Source organism: Mus musculus, chromosome 4 (assembly GCF_000001635.26).
Source record: "Mus musculus strain C57BL/6J chromosome 4, GRCm38.p6 C57BL/6J".
Lineage (NCBI taxonomy): Eukaryota > Metazoa > Chordata > Mammalia > Rodentia > Muridae > Mus > Mus musculus.
The window spans coordinates 156,201,482-156,221,330 of NC_000070.6; the positions used below are offsets into that span (position 1 = coordinate 156,201,482).

A 19,849-nucleotide genomic window follows, 5' to 3' on the forward strand; every position below is an offset into this window, starting at 1 on the left:
GTAGTCCATGCTGGCTTCAAACTCACTTTAAAATTGGCCTTAAACTGGTCCTTCTGTTTCTCCTGCTCATGTTCTGAGATTTTAGTGATTCATCTTCTGTGCCATTTTCTGCAGTTCTGGGAACAGAACCCAGAGCTTCATGCATGCTAAGTAAGTACTCTAACAATTGAGTTATATACTTAGTACTCAGTTTTGGTTTTTTTTTTGTTTGTTTGTTTTTGTTTTTTTGGTTTGTTTTTGTTTTTGTTTTTTTTTTTTTGTTTTTTTTTTGTTTGTTTGTTTTTTGTTTTTTGAGACAGGGTTTCTCTGTATAGCCCTGGTTGTCCTTCTGGCTGTAACTCACACTGTAGACCAGGCTGGCCTCAAACTCAGAAATCTGCCTGCCTCTGCCTCCCAAGAGCTGGAATTAAAGGTATGTGCCACCACTGCCTGGCTTAGATTTTTTTTTTTAAGGTTTAGTTTTAATTATGTGGATACAGTGTATTTGGGGGGGGGGGATTGTGTATATGTGAGTGCAGGAAATTAGAAATTTAGAAGAAGGAACTGAATATATAAATTTTCTTTCTTTCTTTATTTTGCTTATATGCATGCATATGTGTGCTTATACATGTCAGAGATTAATGTTGAATGTTTTCTTCAATCACTTTCCACATAGCCATCTTTCCAGCCCAATATTTAAAGAAAATTAAAGAAGTAGGACCACCAGTAGGGTGTCTAGCCCCTCCTGTGGTCTCAGGCCACCTCCATTGAATGGAGGCAGCTGCCAGGCTACGCTGTGCTTAGTAACCTGAGTACAAAATGTCTGTATGTATAGCAGTGTAACTCAGAATGAAAACAATAGCAACCATTAAAATAATAATGGCCCTGTTTTTCTTATTTTCCTTTGGAAAAAAAATTTGGTGTGTGTGTGTGTGTGTTTTGAGACAGGGTCTCACTATGTAACCCTGGCTGTGCTGGGACTTACTCTGTAGACCAGGCAGGCCTCGAACTCACGGAGCTCTTTCTGTCTCTGCCTCTTGAATGCTACATTAAAGGCACGTGCGGCTGTGCCTCACTTGCCCTAAGTTTTTGAGTTCTTCTTGGCTGAACTTAGCGGTGGGGTAATTCAGGATACATCACTGGCACCATGACATCATCCCATCTGGTTTCTGTCACCACTGATATCCTTATCCTTACACTGCACGAAGTCGTCCTTCCGCTGCCCTGTGATATCAGTTGATGTCACTTATCAGGTGACCAGGACCAGTTGACCCCTCTCTAGTCTCGGTGTCTGGTGTTGGTTCATCTTTCTACCCAAGCTTGTTCCCAGACCTCTGTGTTAGTTTCAGGCTCCTTGCTGGAAACAACGCTGCCCATGAGCAAATGCTGTTCGGCTGAGGAGACAAGTGGCTGTCTTGATCCTGCTCGGGTCTTGGGTAGGGCTGTGTGAGGAGCCTCAGTGGGTCCTGACTTCACAGTCCTGAGGATTTGCTTTCTAGTTTTTGGAGAAATATCCTTCTGGATTTCCTACCAGGTGCTCATGACTTGCCTCCCATACCCTCTGGTGCTTCTTCTCCAAAACTAAGTGAGCCAGGAGCCCCCGCCCCGCCCACTCTAACCCGAGACCTCTCGGATGCAACGTCGTCGGGTTCACTTTCGTAGCCGGAGATCGGCTACGCGTAACAACCGGAGAGGGCGGGCGGCAGGCCGGGCTGGAGGCTGGCTCTTCATTGGCTGGGAGGAGTGTGGGAACTGAAGTCGAGAAGGATTCACAGCCCCGCCGCTCCCCCCCCCCCCCCCCCGTCCGCCGTATTTAAGCGCTCAGAGCTCGGCCTCCGGGTTCGGTGTCGCAGGCGCTCGCCCACGCGGTGCGCACCGGGGCGCCAGGTACAGCGTGGAAAGCCGGGCGAGCGTCTCAGCCCTCGCTAGCTGGACCTGGACCCCAGACCAGTGGGCAACGCTGCCAAAACCCGCAAAGTCGAGCGAGGGACAACGGAACACCGGATTCAAGCGCGGCTCTACCTAAAAGTCCTGGAAGCTGGAGAAGGGGCGGCGAGCGCGCGTCAGTGCAAGCCTGGCTCTGCTCCCGACCGTCACTGCGACCGCGGGCGCAGGAAGGATGTGAGTGGAGGCCGGGGCGAAGCCCGGTTCCCAGGCCTTCTGTGGCCCTCACTCAGAGCCCACGATTCAGAGGGAAGGGTAACTCTCTGCCTTGCCACCCGTCCTGCGTTCCCGCCTCCACGGCTCCCAAGCTCACAAAACCGAGGACAGCTGACATCCTGGAGATGAGCGTAAAAGACATCTGCAGCGCCTACACGGCCCGGTGACAGCTGGGGTCACTGCGTGGAGGTGAGCTGTGTGCGGGACAGGGACAGATTCCCGCGCTTGCAGCTCCCTAACCCTAATCCTAACCCTGAGAGCTCAGCAAGATGGCTTTGCCGAGCCTGAGACCCTGGGCAAGTTCTGGGCTCTTTCAGAAAGTGTCTCACCGAGACGATCTGCTTCCTGGCAGGATGTGAGGGGGTCGCCTGCCTGTCCCAGCTGGAACCAGGAGCCGGCCCGCCTCCCGCCTTCGTGGTGCATTTGCAGAAGTTTGACTCCAGTACCTCCTCCCACTCGAGAACCGGGTCTCTGGGCCCGAGCTGAACCTGGAGGTTGTGGCCGCGGTGAAGTGTGGCTTGTCTTACGACTGCAGGCTTGCACCAGAGAATGCGTATTTACAGTCGCACGGCGCATTTGTTTGGTTTTAAACCATATGGTTCAGTAGCACCGCTTCCTAGCTCTGGCATCCCTGACCCAGATCGTTTCCCAAGCCCTTCTTCTAGTCGGGGATATACGGATGGGGATGTGTCCCCTCACACTCCAGGGTTGGCTTTGCTTTGCTTAGTGTTGGAGTCTGCAACTACCCTGGGATATAATATGGACCCCAATAGGGGGCAACCAAGAAGGTGACAGTCACCAAGCTGTCTCGGTGCAGTAAGGTGATTGGGGAGAAGTATGGGAAGGGGGGGGTTCCTGATTTAAAAAAATAACTGTGTGTGTGTGTGTGTGTGTGTGTGTGTGTGTGATTGTGATGTATGCATGTGCTACTATGTATCCATGGGCAAACAGCAAGACTTCTGCCAGGAGTGGGGTGGGGTTGTAACCATGGTGGGACGGGGTTGTGGTGGTGAGGGTGATCCATGCCTTTAATCCCAGTGCTCTCAGGAGGGAGAGGCAGGCAAATCTCTGAGTTTGGGGACAGCTTGGTCTACAGATCAAGTTCCAGGACAACTAGCGCCACACAGGAAACCCTGTCTCAAAAACCAAACCAAAACAACCAAAGAAATCTCTCATTGAGCTGAAAGGTGAGCTCTCAGAATTTGTCAATGTCTGTCCCCTATTCCTTGTGCTGGAGTTCCAGGCAGGACAGTCATGTCTAGCTTTTTACATGGGTTTAAACCCAGTCCTCCATGCTTGTAGAACAAGTGCTCTTACCCCCTGAGCCATCTCCTTAGCCCTGGTACTACTGGGCATGGTGGCACATGCCTGTAATCTGTGCTTGGAAAGTAGAAGCAGGTGAATCACTGTGAGTTTGAGGTCAGCCTAGTCTATATAGTGAGTTTCAGATCAGTGAGTTCCAGGCCAGCCAGGGATGCACAGGGAAACCCTGTCTTTAAAAGAAATAATAATAAATTTCATACTCTTCTCCAGACCCTGAAAGGTGATCTGTGTTGATTTGTGCTGCACTTAGGGGAGAGCTGACCTTGTCTGCCATGAAACCTAAATTTTCGCTATTTGCATTCTGCTTATTCTCATGGTTCAACATAAAGATAGCAGCTTCTAGCCAAGTTGAGCTTCCCTTTCCCAACTCCAGTTCCCTTCCTGCAACACAGGCAGGGATTCCTGCAGGACAGGCTGGCAAGGACACATCATCCCTAGACAGAGTATACAGAGTGTCTGTTGTTAACTGTATGGAAGCGTCATCTGCCAATAAAAACGCTTACGGCCAATGAGTTGAGGCAGAAAGTAAGAGGTGGGACATCTGGCAGAGATGAGAATCTGGGAATTCGTCAGGAACAAGAGAGATTTTCATCAGAATGCTGAGGAGATGGAGGTAAAAGACAAGGAGAGGAACCAGCCATGCAGATGAATTCAGGTTAGAATAAAAGGGATAACTGAGTTACGAGTTAGCAGGAAGGAGCCAAAGCTTGTAGGGCAGGCATTTATTAATAAATAAGTCTCGGAGTCACTATTTCTGGGAATTAAGTAGTTGGGAGGCAAAACTCAACATTCGAGAGAGACTCATGAGGAGTCAAAGACCTGATGCACATCCGGTGGGAGAAGATTGGAGTTTCTTTCTGCATTATCGTGATCACTGGCATCTGGATGCTATTGAAAATATCAGGCACAAAGGCTAGGACATTCATACTCCACAAAGTCACCATTATGCTGTTTATGCCTCTTGATCCTCGAGTTGCTCGTGAGTGAGTGCTATGATTTCCTTGTGTGAGATGTGAAGCCCGTAGAGTATCTTGTGAGTGGTCTGGAAGCTGCACCCAAGCCACCATGAAGTAAAGCAAGTAACTAAAACAGGTTGATCTACCACCTCGTTCAATAGGCCATCCCTGGAGAGTCTTGAAACACGCTGTACATGCCGGGGAGAAATCTGGAGAAGTCTTTGCTAAACTTGTCATCCCTGCTTTTCCCACTGCTTTTAATCTTCCTGGATTTCCAGGAGCTGGAGCAATTGATCCTGAACAATACGTGCCATGTGGGATACATGTTGTAACCTTCAGACCTGAGGCAGGGAGGACATTGGTACTAAGGAACGAACTGGAGGATATTCTTAGCAGGAGAGTCTGTGTGGGAGGTGGGGAACTGCTCACTGCAGAAGGGTATTCAAGGAAAGGGGAGGTACTTATATCTAGACTTCACCTTCAGGAGGTGGGGGGAAAAGGTGTGGCCTAGGGAAGAAGTGTCAACTGAGAGCACTAGAAGTGGGTCATATTGGCCCTGTAGTAACAACTTTGGAATTTCGGTTTCCTTTTTTTTTTTTTTTTTTTTTTTGATTTTTTTTCGAGACAGGGTTTCTCTGTGTAGCCCTGGCTGTCCTGGAACTCACTCTGTAGACCAGGCTGGCCTCGAACTCAGAAATCCACCTGCCTCTGCCTCCCGAGTGCTGGGATTAAAGGCGTGCGCCACCAAGCCCGGCGGAATTTCGGTTTTCTTAAAAAACACAGAAATAGGCCCGGAGAGATGGCTCAGCAGTTAAGAGCACTGATTGCTCTTCCAGAGGTCCTGAGTTCAATTCCGAGCAACCACATGGTGGCTCACAACCATCTGTAATGGGCATCCGATGCTGTCTTCTGGTGGGTCTGAAGACAGCGATAGTATACCCACATAGATGAAATAGATAAACAAATCTTTTCAAAAAGCCCCACAGAAATAGTATAATAATATGTTTTTGTTTTACTCTCTGGTGTGGGGCTGCTTCACAGCAGCTGACTATGACTTGCCTTGTGCTCTAGTAGAGGCATGATTTTGCCAGCTGCAGATAGTTTCTGTGGTTGTGTGGCATTTGGAATTCTGGAGAATTTCAGATGGTATATAAATGCTAGGGCCCTGAGTGGCAGGGTAGATTGTTTGTTGGTTGTTGTTGGTCATTGTTGGTTGAGGTTTGTTAAGTAGTTGTGCACAAAAAAGCAATTATATATCCTGCCGGTAAAGATCAAACTTGCCCTAAGGAACTCAATGCCCCTAATTAGCAGGAAGTAGTTTAACCATAACATAACCCCTTTACAACCCCTAACTTTATTCAGAGAGCGCTTTCCTTTCCTCTATATCCTTTTTTCTCTCTTATCTAGTCTTAGGGCGTTAAAAGGTGGAAGAAAGAAGAACCCATAAAGTAGTCAAGGCCAGCTACAGGACCTCTTCCAGAAGAAGGGCGTTCTGGAAAGAACAGTAATTCTCTTAAGCAAACCCCAGCCTACCTCCCATACTTCTTGTGTTCTGTAGTTTATTCTGGGCACCCTTACCAAAGGGATCAGCTGATGCTGGGGGTGGTTACAAGAGGCCTCTAGACCTTAGCACAACTGATGGCATGATGGAAGTAACCATTCGGGCCATGAAACTCAGCACACAGCACCACCTACCCAAATAAAAACAAAGACCTAGTCCATCAAGGCATATAGTTGTTGGAAAGTCCCTAAATCTACTAACCTTAATTTTGGGCTTCTGTAATTCTGCTTCTGTCTGAGATGTTTCAACCCAGGATTTGCGCTCACACACACACACACTTAAAAATTCAATCTGAGCTGGGCAGTGGTGGCACACGCCTTTAATCCCAGCACTTGGGAGGCAGACGCAGGTGGATTTCTGAGTTCAAGGCCAATCTGGTCTACAAAGTGAGTTCCAGCACAGCCAGGGCTATACAGAGAAACCCTGTCTTGAAAAAAAACAAAAACAAAAAATTCAATCTGTGCTGGGCAGTGGTGGTGCATGCCTTTAATCCCAGCACTTGGGAGACAGAGGCAGGTGAATTTCTGAGTTTGAGGCCAGCCTGGTCTACAGAGTGAGTTCTAGGACAGCCAGGGCTATACAGAGAAACCCTGTCTTGAAAAACAAAACAAAACAAACAAACAAAAAACCCCAACAATTCAATCGGAGAAAGGCTTGGGAGTGCAATGGGGCCCTGAACATCCAGTGTAGCAACTGGCCAGCTAATAAAGACTTTCTAGTGGCTTGAACCCATTGCTTAGTAGTCTTCTCTCATGGATTCATTACAGCAACAAAGGGGCAACTCATTCCTTTCATCCCAGGACTGACTTCTACAGAAAATAGACCGGACCAGAAACCACCTGTCAATACCAATGACGGAGTCCAAGCTGAAGCCACACCAGGTCTCCCTGTCTGAGAAACTCTCGAGTAACTACTGTCAGCAGAGCCACTCTTTGATAGCTCCCGCCAGGAACTGTGAGATCATAAATGTTTTTCATTTCCAGTGGCTTAGTTTTTGTTATGTAGCAATGAAGATAATTTCTATATAATCTACTAAGAAAGTGTAAAGAGCAGAAGCTGTAAACACTATTTTAATCCCGGAAGGTTACAGGCCTAAGATCACCTAGAGGCCATGGGGTGTGAAAGAAGTCAGAGGGTTTGACTCTGGGAGCAGCTCCTTTGAGATAACTAGAGAATAAAGTTGAAGGGACCACTTAATCGATAGAGCATTAGACTCTTAGGATCATGGGTTCGGTGGTGGGAGGATGAGCACTTTCTGTGTAGTTACCGCAGCGATATAACACTTAGTTGGTGGTTCAGATGTATTTGTAGAATCTAAAATAAGTTCAAGAGCACCTAGCCCCCTCCCCTCTGAAGGGACTTTCAGAAACATGGCAATCAAAATGACTGAGTCTACCGCTGCCAAAACAAAATGAGCTGTTCTCAGAGAAATAACCATAACAAAAATTATAGTTCTCAGAAAAACTCCCCTACCCTGCCCCGTGCTGAATTCTGAAAAAGACCACAAACCATCCTGACCTTGCTAGAATTCCCTGTGACATTAATAGCTGTGACGTTAATAACTGACCCATAAGTTCAAAATGTACTGCTGCAAGGGCAGGCAGAGCGAGTCACTAGGCCAAAGGTTGTCACTATGCAAACCAATCAATGCCTGAAAAGGTTACTTGCTACACCAATGAGAATAAGCCAGCTAGCCCTGTGACCCAAATCTGCCCCTTACAAGGTATAAAAAGTGTGTTCTTTCTTTGTTCTGGGTCTCTCCTCTGGTCTGCGTGCTGAGGAAGGTCCCCAACATGTTGGAATAGTAAAAAACCTCTTGGGGTTTGCAGCAATGGCGATCTCTGTGGTCTTTGTGAGTGAGAGTCTTTTGAAGAACTCCAACATAATTTTTGGGCTGCTGTTAGCAGAAGGCCTGATGTATGACCATGGAGGTAGAAGGGTGACAATTGGACACTTGGCCAGGAAGCTTCCCATCTACCATCTGTAGAATAGGAAAATGGACATGCTGGTTTAATTTAAAGGCATTTCAATCAGGTATGGTAGAATACATACCTTTGATCCCAACCCTTGGAAAGCAGAGGCAAGAAGATCTCTGTGAGTTTGAGGCCAGCCTACATAGCTCCAGAGCTTTAGCTGGGTGTGTTGGGATACACCTTTAATTCCAGCACTTAGGACGTGGAGGCAGGTGGGTCTCTGTAAGCCTAGTCTATTGAGTCCCATGACATTCTGAGCTATATAGTGTGAAAACAAAACAAAACAAAAAGCAGCTGCTTCAGCTATGGGTGGTGGCACACATTTGGGTTTTGGTTTTTGTTCGTTTTGAGACAGGCTCTCACTATGTAGCCCTGGCTGTTCTGGAATTTACAATGTAGACCAGGCTGGCTTTGAACTCTCAGAGGCCTTCCTGCCTCGACCTCCCAAGCTTGATGGCACACATTTGTAATCCTAGTGGAGGCTAACGCAGGAGACTCTCAGTTCTGAAGCCAGCTTTAACTACAGAGTTAGACCTTGACTGGCAGGGAGAGGGGCTTTAAAAGAAATATTTTTAAAAATGAAAAGATAAAGATAAACTACAGACTAGGAAGAAAACTGCAGACCACATATATGAGGGCTTTATCTCCTGGACCATTGCACTACTAAACGGTAGTGAAATCTTTAAGAGTGGGCCGGTGTTATGTAACAGTTTCCTTCTCGATTGAAACATTCTGATGTGCGTGGAAGCTCTTTAAAAGGAAGTAAATAACTCAGAGCTTCATGAAGTCCCTGAAACTGACCAGAGTCCCTAGATCTTTCCCTGCCAGAGTACGCAATCAAAGCTGAGAGTCCCTCTTAGACCAGGAGAGACAAGCTGCAAATAAGACGCTAAGACAAGCTGAGCTGCAGAAATGTCTCAGACCAGCCAAGCTTCAAAGACTCAGGAGAAGCAGAAACCAGCTGAGGCACCGGAAAGGACACTCTCCGATCTGCTAGGCTGCCTGCGGGGTGTAGGATGCTTCAGGTTCCTCTCCCTGTGGGCTGTCATCTGTGCTGAGGCGGGCTTTGATGATATAACTAGCTGTCTGAGCGCTGTAAGTAATCCCAATAAAGCTCACTGGTTTATCAAGTTGGACTTTTGTGGTATCTGCGCTTTGCTCTGTCTAGGGTTCCCTGTCTATGGTGCGTGTTGTCTCTCCAGGAAAAGTTTTGTCACACAACAGCCAGTGAGTTGGCTCAGTGGGTGAGGGTGATGGCTTCCAAACCTGATGACCCGAGTTTTATCCCTGGCACCCAAATGCCAGGAGAGAACCAATTCCAACGATCTGTCCTCTGACCTCCTCATGCTGTGGGATGTGCATGTCCACACGTACATACAAAATAAATAAGTGTAAAAATTGCTAAGCATGGATAAGGTTTCTATTATTATGACAAGACCCACGACCAAAAGCAATTTGGGAGGAAAGGTTTGTTGTTATTGTTTTTTGTTTTGGTTTGGTTTATACTTCTTCAGCACTTTTATCATTGAAGTCATAACAGGAACTCAAACAGGGCAAGATCATGGAAGCAGGAGCTGATACAGAGGCCATGGGGTGGGGTGGAGCTGGGGCTGGGGGTAGTGGGTGCTGCTTACTGACTTGCTCAGCTTACTTTCTTTCTTTCTTTTTTTTTTTTAAAGATTTATTTATTATTATTATATCTAAGTACACTGTAGTTGTCTTCAGACACTCCAGAAGAGGGAGTCAGATCTCATTACGGATGGTTGTGAGCAACCATGTGGTTGCTGGGATTTGAACTCAGGACCTTCGGAAGAGCAGTCGGTGCTCTTAACCACTGAGCCATCTCACCAGCCCCCTTAGCCTACTTTCTTATAGAACCAAGGACCACTAGTCAAGGGATAGAACCACCCACTTATAATGGCCTGGGCTCTGTTGTCAATAACTAATTAGGAAAATGCCTTAGAGCTGCTCTTATAAAGGTATTTTTCTTAGTTAAGTTTCCCTCCTTTCATATAACTCCAGTTCGTGTGTCAAGTTAACCCGAGAGCAGCTAAAACAATGGCAGCATTTACAAGACAGATCACTGAATTTACCAGCCTGCTCTGCATAGTAAGTTCCAGGCTAACCAGGGCTACACAGGGCGACACTGTCTTCAGAAACTATCGAATTTGAGGCTGGAGGGATGGCTCAGTGGTTAAGAGCACTGGCTGCTTCCCCAGAGAATCCGGGTTCAATTCCTAGCACCCACATGTCAGTTCATACCTGTCTGTAACTCCAATTTCAAGGCTTTTGACAGACTCACACAAACATACATCCAGGCAAAACACCAAATAACATAACAAAAAAAATTTAAAAAAGAAACTACAAAAATATTTTTTGAACTGGGCAGTGGTGGCGCACGCCTTTAATCCCAGCACTTGGGAGGCAGAGGCAGGCAGATTTCTGAATTCGAGGCCAGCCTGGTCTACAGAGTGAGTTCTAGGCCAGCCAGGGCTACACAGAGAAACCCTGTCTCCAAATAAATAAATAAATAATAAAAAATAATTTATTATTTTTTTTGAGACACGGGAGTCACCATATAGCCCTGGTTGGTCTGGAGCTGTGCTATGTAGATGAATCAGGCCTCATATTTACAGATATCTGCCTGCCTCTGCCTCTGCCTCCTGAGTCCCGGGATTAAAGGTGTGTATTACCACACCTGGCCCCAGGTTTTGAGCATGATAAATGTAAATCAGCTGCGGGGCTTCACTTTCGTGATCTCAGAACTGCAGAGTCCGAGGCAGCGAGACAGCAAGATTTCCTTGAGTTTGAGCTCATTGTGGGCTACAGTGTGAGACCCTGTTTCAAAAAAACTTTGATAAATGCAGTAGGGTGGATGAACTTAATTTCACACAGTACAAATATATACTGTCTATGAAGTAGAATAAGGTAGGAAAGGCCAGTTATTAGATACTGTTTTATGGAGTCGTTTAGTGACTTTCCTAAAGCGCTACTTGTTCTGCCTCTTTGCCAAGCATGGCTTCACTACCACCTGGGACAGGATGACTTGGAGAAATAACTGCAGCAGTGGGTTTGCTGCCCGTAACAACCTGCTGACAGTGGCTTCTATAAAGTCTTGCTTGCTTGCTAGCCCTATCTTGTGGGTTTAGAGTATAAAAGGAAAACGCAAACTGGGCCTAACACGAGCTATCGTGACTCCAGTCCACCGTGAATTCATCTCTCTTCGGCTCTCACTGATGCCAGACGCTGCAACATATGATTCCATTGACATAAAATTCTGGACAAGGTGACTCACTTTATAGTGACAGAAAACTGGCAATGGTACCTTGAAAGGAGGGGAGGAAAGACTCCCTAGGACAATGGCTGTCTGGAGATTGACATACTCGATGAATACTTATGTCAAAGACTAGCACTGTATACTTTGAACATTTGCAGTTTATTGCGTGTTAAGCTCAATAAGACTATTTTAAAATAAATCTTTTTTTTTTTTTTTTTTTTTTTTTTTTTTTTTTTTTTTTTGGACAGGGTTTCTCTGTGTAGCCCTGGCTGTCCTGAAACTCACTCTGTAGACCAACCAGGCTGGCCTCGAACTCAGAAATCCACCTGCCTCTGCCTCCCGAGTGCTGGGATTAAAGGCGTGTGCCACCACGCCCGGCTTAGAACAATGTCTTTAAGGTGATAAGCAGTATCCAGGAAGAGTGGCACACGATGGCCTGTAATCCTAGAGTTTTGGAGGCTGACATAAAAGAATTGTAAATTTGATGCCAGCCTAACTACAAAGCAAGTTTGATGTCAGTCTGGATAGTATTAAGTCAACAAACAAATAAGCAGAGCTTTAGGACCCTGTTCTGTTATGTATTGACTGTGTGGAAATTACCTTCTCTGCGGCTGGAGGCGGCCATGGCCAAGCAGTACGACTCGGTGGAATGCCCGTTCTGCGATGAGGTCACCAAGTACGAGAAACTTGCCAAGATCGGCCAAGGCACATTCGGGGAAGTCTTTAAAGCCAAGCACCGTCAGACGGGCCAGAAGGCGGCTCTGAAGAAAGTGTTGATGGAGAATGAGAAGGAGGGATTCCCCATCACAGCCTTGAGGGAAATCAAGATTCTACAGCTCCTAAAACATGAGAATGTGGTGAACCTAATTGAGATTTGTCGGAGCAAAGCCTCACCGTATAACCACTGCAAGGGCAGCATCTATCTGGTGTTTGACTTTTTTTTTTTTTAAAGATTTATTTATTTATTATATGTAAGTACACTGTAGCTGTCTTCAGACACTCCAGAAGAGGGAGTCAGATCTCGTTACAGATGGTTGTGAGCCACCATGTGGTTGCTGGGATTTGAACTCTGGACCTTCGGAAGAGCAGCCCCCTGGTGTGTTTGACTTCTGTGAGCATGACCTTGCTGGGCTGCTGAGCAATGTCTTAGTCAAGTTCACATTGTCTGAGATCAAGAGTGATGCAGACGCTGCCTCTACTACATCCACAGGAACAAGATCCTGCACAGGGACGTGAAGGCTGCGAATGTGCTCATTACCCGGGATGGGGTCCTGAAGCTGGCAGATTTGGGGCTGGCCCGTGCCTTCAGCCTAGCTGAGAAGAGCCAGCCCAACCCATACACCAACCGTGTGGTGACATTGTGGTGCCGGCCTGGCCTCCGGAGCTGCTGGAGTGCGGCCCGCCCATGACCTCTGGGGTGCTGGGTGCATCATGGCAGAGATGTGGACTCGTAGCCCTATCGTGCAGGGTAACACAGAGCAACACCAGCTCGCCCTCATCAGCCAGCTCTGTGGCTCCATCACCCCAGAGGTGTGGCCAAACGCAGACAAGCATGAGCTGTTTGAAAAGCTGGAACTTGTGAAAGGACCGTCCGAAGGCCTGCGTGCGCGACCCCTAGGCTCTGGACCTCATCAATGAGGATTGACAGTGACGATGCCCTCAACCACGACTTCTTCTGGTCGGACCCCATGCCCTCGGACCTCAGGGGCATGCTGTCTACTCACTTGACGTCTATGTTTGAGTACCTGGCACCGCCACGGCGGAAGGGCAGCCAGATCACCCAGCAGTCCACCAACCAGAGCAGAAATCCCGCCACCACCAACCGGACGGAACTTGAACGTGTCTTCTGAGGCCGGAACGGGCCGGTGTTGTTCCTAGGTTAGGAGTGGATTGCTTCCTGTGCATGGAACATGTGACATGATGGGACATTTGAGATTTTCTCCTCCAGTACATATTAACTCCCACCCTGGCACTGGGAACAGCTGCCTGAGTGGGCTGGGGTGGAGCTATCCTGCCTGCCCCTCTCTGGAGGTCTCAGCGTGAACACAAAGTGAGGTGGGAGAGGCTCACCCACTGTGACTTTCTAAGAACTCCTTGCATGGTGGGAGGAAGGCACAGGTCCCTCGCCATCGCCAGCCCTTCCTCTGGATGAGAGTTTGAGGGACAGAGGCGCCTCCAAAATGGGCTACTTTTGGTCTGGACCTTAGGGGCGTGGGGCTGTGTGAACTCCTGGTTCCTTTAAAAGGAGAATTTTATTTTGTTTTGTTAAGTTTAGAGACATTCCTGGACGCAGTTTGATTGGTTAAATTAAAAGTTGGTTATTTTTTTCCAAAAAAAAAAGAATTATTTGTTTATTTTATGTATATGATTACACGGCAGTTGTCTTCTAACACACCAGAAGAGGGCATTGGGCCCCATTACAGATGGTTGTGAGCCACCATGTGGTTGCTGGGAATTGAACCCAAGACCTCTGGAAGAGCAGTCAGTGCTCTTAACTGCTGAGCCATCTCTCCAGCCCATCTCATGCCCTTTAGAAAGGTTTCCTAGTGCCCGTCTTAGAGAGGTACTCATGGACCTAGCAAGGAGCTCAGCACAGATGCTAGTTGCTCTGCTCATGTCTTCTTTAGGTAGAGTGGCCATCCTGTCCTGTCCTAGGACTATCCAACAAATACACTTTTCTCACAACAGACTACACTTTGTCCCGTTGCCCTCGTGCAATCTTTTTTGAGCACATAGGGTCAGTACCTATGTGGGGATCCCTTCACAAGAGCAATGAATGCACCCACTTTCTTCTAGTTGCACTGCAGGCTTAGCAATGCCTAGGAGGCTCCACGAGCCCTGGATGTCAGACCTATGTCAACAATATAGTCTGCAAGATTGGGCTAGAGACATTTAGGTAGTAGGTGGGGTGGGACTGAAGTTTCATAGTGAGCTGGAAGTATGGGTTTCTTCTTGGGAAGGGAGACCTGCCTAGTGTTAATCATAGGGCAGTCTTCTCTAGTTGGAATCCGGTGTGACCTTAGCTAATGCCAACCCCGAGTGCTGGCCCCATACCAGGAAAATGTCCTTCATATTGTTGGAGTCCCCTCAAATGCCATCTATTTGTGGCTTGGCTCTGAGACTGGCACGAGTCATAAGTGACCCCAGGGACAGGCTATTTTTGGAAGTAGGGGCGGAGCTTGCATTAAGAAGTCTAGCACCTGGCTGCTTGGGGACAGGCCTCTAGATGATAGCTCCATGGCCCTAGCTGGCTGCTGAGAACCAGGTAAGATACCCTTAGCCCCTTTCTTCTATGGGTCCTAATGGCAGGAAAGATTTATCATGGCCTCTCCAGGGGATTAGAGAGGAGAGAAAGGTTGATAGGTAGGAAGCTCCCAGTGACTTTTCTCACTCAGGACTGTTCCAGTCATAGTGACCTTCTACTCTCCTTATTCTAGACATAGCTGGCCACGGCCCCTTTGGGGGGGGGGTCAGAGACTGAAGGCTTTGGCTAGCTCAGATCATCTTAGTTCACTCAGATTGGGCAAAATGGGGCCTTGGTTAGCAGAGCAGGAATAGATAGGAGGACAGACCCTGAGGACAGCCAGAATGGACTGCTGGAGTTCAGGGAGTTCTTATTTAAGTTCTATGACCTCTGGCCTAGGTTCCTCTTATAAACTCCTGAGTAGGCTCTAGCCAGGACCAACATGACCTTGGTAAGCTCAGAAAACTTGTGCCAGCCAAGGCCGGCAGAAGGTCATCATACAGAAGGCTGGTCACCTGCTGGACACTATAGATTCTTTTCTGTGGTTAGCTGCCGGTGGTGGTAGCTGGGGAGGCTAGGAATGACAGTCATAGAGAACTGATCTCTGATGGGTGGTCTTTGATGCAGAACACTGTGTACAGAGTTGGAGAAGGGAAATCAATTCCATTGAAAGATCTCAGAGATGTGAGGGAACGCCATCCAAACATGACTAACACTGGTCTTTAATTTACTTCACTAATATGAAATCATATTTCATTTTAGGACTGTGACAGTGTGTCGCAGTACTGTTATTTGGAGTTGAATTGGAAATAGGGGAAACGGAAGTAGATATCTCACTCAGAAGAATGAAGTAGAAGAAGCTGGAAGAAGCAAAGTCTGTCCCGTGGTTCTTCCAGATAGAAATGGACTGCCAGGGAGGGGGCAGGTGCTACAAGGTCAGGCAGGATGGTGGCAGTGTGTGCTACTTAGTACATGGATCCTGGATTTGTGAAGACCCTGCCTGGCCCAAAGTCTTGCCGTCACTCCAGCACCGTTGCTGATGTGCAATGGACAACTTCCAGTACAGCGTCCAGCTCAGCGATCGGGAGTGGGCCGAGTTTTCAGCCACTGCTGATGAGTGTGGCCTCTTGCAGGCTGACCTGGCCTCTGGTGACGAGCCCTTGTCCAGTGACATTGACCAAGGGGACAGCAGTGGAAGCAGCCCCCCTGGGCCCCCACCCCTCTTCACTGGGCAGCTGGTTTCCCAAGGGAGGGGACAACAGAGCCGTGAGTTGGAGGACGTGGCTGCTCAGCAGCTGGTCAGCAGGTCTCAGTGTGAGCCTGTCCTGGCTCTGGAGGCCAGTCATCAGGTAGCCGGCACGTCCACACAGTCAGAGGCCCCTCTGTTCCCCAGCTTAGACAGTGTCTGTCCTGGCCAGGCCTTGTCCTTTCCAGGGCCGGCAACTTGCAGAGACAAGATGCAGAGGCTTTTGCAAGGCCCTGCCCCTAGCTCTCCCAGTAAAGCCCCTCATAGTCCTGAGTCCCCTGGCCATAGCGACAACCCTCAGAGTTCCCCTGACAGCCTCGAAGCTTCACCGCGGAACCCTGGTCGTAAGAAGAGGCGTGCTGTAGGTGCCAAGGGGACCAAGCACTCCGGATCTCTGGACTCTGCTGCTACCCAGATGAGCTCCCCACAGCTTACCAGGCCCAAGGAGGCTCTCATGTCTGGGACACTGATGGCAAAAGCCCAGCAGGATAAGCCACAGCCTGACTCCACGAGTCCTGAACAGATGGCCAGAGAGGAGTCAGGCTTGGATCTTTCTACACCTATTCTGATAACTGAACAAGATCAGATCAGAAAGACATCCAGAGCTGCGTTACATGTGGTATCCAAACCTGTCCAGGAAGTTCACCCAGATGTCCCCATGGCCTCACCAAATGTGTCTACACGTGCCTCCAAGCCTCAACCCGACGTGGCTTTGCCTAAACCTGCCTCCAAGCCGCAGTCTGACATAGCTTCGTCTACACATCCCTTCACGCCTGACGTGTCTTTGTCCACACTTGCCTTCAAATGTCAACCCAATACAAATCAGTCTACACCCGCCTCTGAGCCTGACATGGCTTTGTCTACACCTGCCTCTGAGCCTGACACGGCTTTGTCTACACCCGCCTCTGAGCCTGACACGGCTTTGTCTACACCCGCCTCTGAGCCTGACACGGCTTTGTCTACACCCGCCTCTAGGTCGCAACTGGTGAAGGCTGAATTTGCGTCTGCTTGCACACCTGGATTGCATGTGGACCTCTCTGCAGCAGGCTCAGAGATCAAGCCAGAAGTTTCTTCCTCTATGCCTGCCGCAGTGGATGTGCTTCGTACAGATCTGCCTCGTTCTGTTTCAAAGACTGAGTCTAAAGAGAGTGTGTCTATACCTGTTAAGCCTTCTTTATCCCCTATTTCCCAGGCTGAAGCTGCCATGGTGGATACAGGTGTGTCTGTACCTCCAGGGGGAAGCATTGAGAAGCCAGCAGGGCAGTTCTCAGCAGGGTCCTCAGGAGAGTCCTGCCTAGGTCCCGTCCAAGCCCCCAAGAAGAAGAAAGTACGATTTTCCATGGCTATCCCCAGCCATGAAGACTCAGGGTCAGGGGAGCCTACAGGTTCACCCTTCCTAACCCCGGAGCAGCCCCCAGTTCCCAGGACAGCAGCAGGAAGCCGTGGGGGGTCTGCAGCCTGGGATGCTGTGGCTGTCGCGCCCCGACTCCCCCAGCCTCGGATCCTCAAGCACCTGCCTCCTCCTGTATCCTCTGTATCAGCAGAGGCTGAGTCTGGAAACTGCTTTGCAGTGACTCTCCCTGAGGCCTACGAGTTCTTCTTCTGTGACACCATTGAGGAGGAAGATGAAGACGTAGAGGACGAAGAGGCAGCCAGCCAAGCCCTGGATGAAGTCCAATGGCCTGACACATGCGAGTTTTTTTTTCGGGATAGCAGAGCCCAAAGATCAAGATGTCAGAGGGGACACTCTCCAGTCTCACCACCAAGAGCAGACACCGTGGCACCTGTCCCCCCTGAAGGCTTGGTGCCTATTTCCATCCCTGAGGTCTATGAACACTTCTTCACTGAGGAAGGATTTGGGCACAGACAGCCTGCGGCCACTCCTATGCAGACCTCAGAGCTTTCCAGGGAAGGAGGGCTTGAGGCATCCACCAAGCCTGTTTCACCTACAGCGGAACATCTTAGCTTAACAGTCAGGAAGGCAGGTAGGTGTTTATCAGGTCCTTGAAACACATTGTCCAGGGAGAGGCTAGAGTAGGGTAAGAGGATACGGTGGAGGGGCAGGGGATGACCCTGACCATCTGCTTGTACGTACGTGTGCTCTTTCATGCTCTGGGATCTACACGAAGGAAGAATAATCTCCCACGCTATCCCAGGAAACATTTAAGATTGGGCAGCTCAAGCCAGACACTTCAGGGGTTTGGGCCTTGTCACTGACCACTGTCCTAGATGCCATCAGGGACTTTCCTCTAGCTTTTAAGGGCCTGGCACTAGAGGCCCACTCACACTCAGGCCATGCTGCTTGAGGCAGTGTGAGAAAAAGATCTCTTTCTCCTCTATGACCCATGTCACAGGCCAGAGAGCAGAAGACCCAAAGGGCAAATCTCCCTAGTTGTTCTGACTCAACTCTCACAGGCTACCCAGTGTCTTAAGTAAGAGAAGCCATGGGGAAGATCTGACTCCAAAGATTTGTCTGGGACAGGTGGTCTTCTATGGGAGGCATGTCTCAGAGAGGAGCATCTAATGTCCTTCTTTCTTAGGGGAACTACGGAGCCCCCTCACTTCATTTACGTTCAGTCAAAACGACATGTGCCTGGTGTTTGTTGCCTTTGCCACTTGGGCTGTGAGAACCTCAGATCTACAAGCCCCAGATGCTTGGAAAACAGGTTTGGAGGTCTTGGGATGGGGGTGCTATGCCTAGAAGACCTAGGGGCTATAGTTGTTGTTTACCGTATCTGCTGGGCCAGCAGGGATGCTGGGTACATGGGAAAGTCAGGCTCTCTTTGACGTTGCTTTTGTCGTTGCTAACCTACCTCCAACACACTGTCCTTTGAAGACTGCGTTGTGCAGGCAGAAGTCAGTGAAATAGCCAGAGCTGGCACTCGAGATATCTTCTGCTTTTCTTACAGTCTTGCTCGCCAACATTGGCACCATCTCTGCTATCCGCTACTTCCGCCGTCAGGTTGGGAGAGGCCATAGTGGCAGACCGAGATCCAGTTCCAGCTCAAACCCCAGCTGCTAGGAGCCAGGCTGGCCTGGTGAAGCATGGAGCACGAAGACGAACCCAGGTGACAAGGACAAGATGTTGCTCTTCTCTCCACTCTTTGATCCCTGTCTTCTAAGGCATGTAGGAAGGAGACAGTGCCCTTGGTACTGATTTACTTAGACTCAACCTAAGGGTCCAGTCACTGACTAAGGCCAAGGGCATTTTCCATACCTGAAAGTGGGCACTAAGCAAGGAGCTGGGTAATAGGATATCAGAATTGCAAGGAAAAACTACAGGGCACCTAGCAAATTTGAATTTACATGAAATTCCTGAAATGTACTTATATGAAGAAATGGGCACCCTGCCTTTTGTCTGATCATAAATAAAAATGAGCAGCAGAAGAGGGCTCTACAGTAAGTGTCAAAGCAACAAGGCCCCTCTGGACATGTCTAGGCCGAGATGAGGCTACCAAGTGTCTTCAAAGCTAGAGGGAGGCAGTCTGCCCTATTGAAAGGCAGGCTTGGCTGGCTAGGGCCTCCAAGGCCCTGATCCCTGATCCCTGCACAGCTTGTGCAAGCCTGGCCTAAGTCAGTGACTAGGTTCTAGGGCAGTGGTTCTCAGCCTTCCTAATGGTGAACCCTTTAATAGTTTCTCCTGTTGTAGTACTCCTCAACCATAATATTATTTTCATTGTGACTTCATAACTGAAATTTTGCTACTGTTATGAATCATAATATAAATATTTTTGGAGCTAGAGGGTTCTGTGCCACAGGTTGAAAACCATTGCTCTAGGGTATGCTCCAGGGGTGGTTTCTGGGGCTTCTGCAATGTGGGATCTATGGGGCAGGGTTGGATATTCTCCAAGAGCCCCGGACAGGATATCCATAGAATGTAATAGCATCCTATGGAAGGATTGCCTCCTGATACTAAAGGGAGCTTGAAGGAAGCCAAGGTTGGGAGAAGTTGCAGAGTGGGAAGGTAGGCGAAGGGACTGAGGTGACACAGTGATAGTCAGTTCAGGGTGGGGTTCTACCCAAGATAGCAGATAAAGGTCCTTAGGATGGTGGATTACTCTGGCTGCTCAGAGGGGAACACAGCACCAATAAAATCTCTTTCTCGTTTACGGTGTTAATCTTTCTGACTA

General features: G+C 48.6%; 1 protein-coding gene, 1 long non-coding RNA gene and 1 pseudogene across 3 annotated transcripts; all 3 read left to right on the plus strand.

Annotated features, from left to right (window-relative positions):
* Positions 1-1,780: 1,780 nt before the first annotated feature.
* On the plus strand, positions 1,781-19,826 carry Perm1 (PPARGC1 and ESRR induced regulator, muscle 1). Of its 2 annotated transcripts, none has more exons than XM_006539212.4 (4): positions 1,781-2,328; positions 15,236-17,704; positions 18,260-18,385; positions 18,629-19,826. In XM_006539212.4, exons 2-4 carry the CDS (start codon positions 15,520-15,522, stop codon positions 18,739-18,741), a joined length of 2,424 nt encoding a protein of 807 aa, XP_006539275.1. In that variant the 5' UTR covers positions 1,781-2,328; positions 15,236-15,519; the 3' UTR covers positions 18,742-19,826. The 2 variants fall into 2 exon arrangements, with proteins under 2 accessions (XP_006539275.1, NP_766005.2); NM_172417.3 differs by lacking the exon at positions 1,781-2,328 and adding an exon at positions 14,446-14,494.
* AW011738 (expressed sequence AW011738) lies at positions 1,803-4,547 on the plus strand. Its single transcript, NR_030671.1, has one exon. It is a non-coding gene; the product is annotated as an expressed sequence AW011738 (long non-coding RNA).
* On the plus strand, positions 11,540-13,569 carry Gm46877 (annotated as a pseudogene).
* Positions 19,827-19,849: the final 23 nt, after the last annotated feature.

Excerpts from the sequence above, each read along its gene's own strand:
- Perm1 (XM_006539212.4), top strand. The coding sequence starts at position 15,520 with ATGGACAACTTCCAGTACAGCGTCCAGCTCAGCGATCGGGAGTGGGCC. Across the intron at positions 17,705-18,259 it reads CTTAACAGTCAGGAAGGCAG|GGGAACTACGGAGCCCCCTC; the intron begins GTAGGTGTTTAT and ends CTTCTTTCTTAG. Across the intron at positions 18,386-18,628 it reads CCCAGATGCTTGGAAAACAG|TCTTGCTCGCCAACATTGGC; the intron begins GTTTGGAGGTCT and ends CTTTTCTTACAG.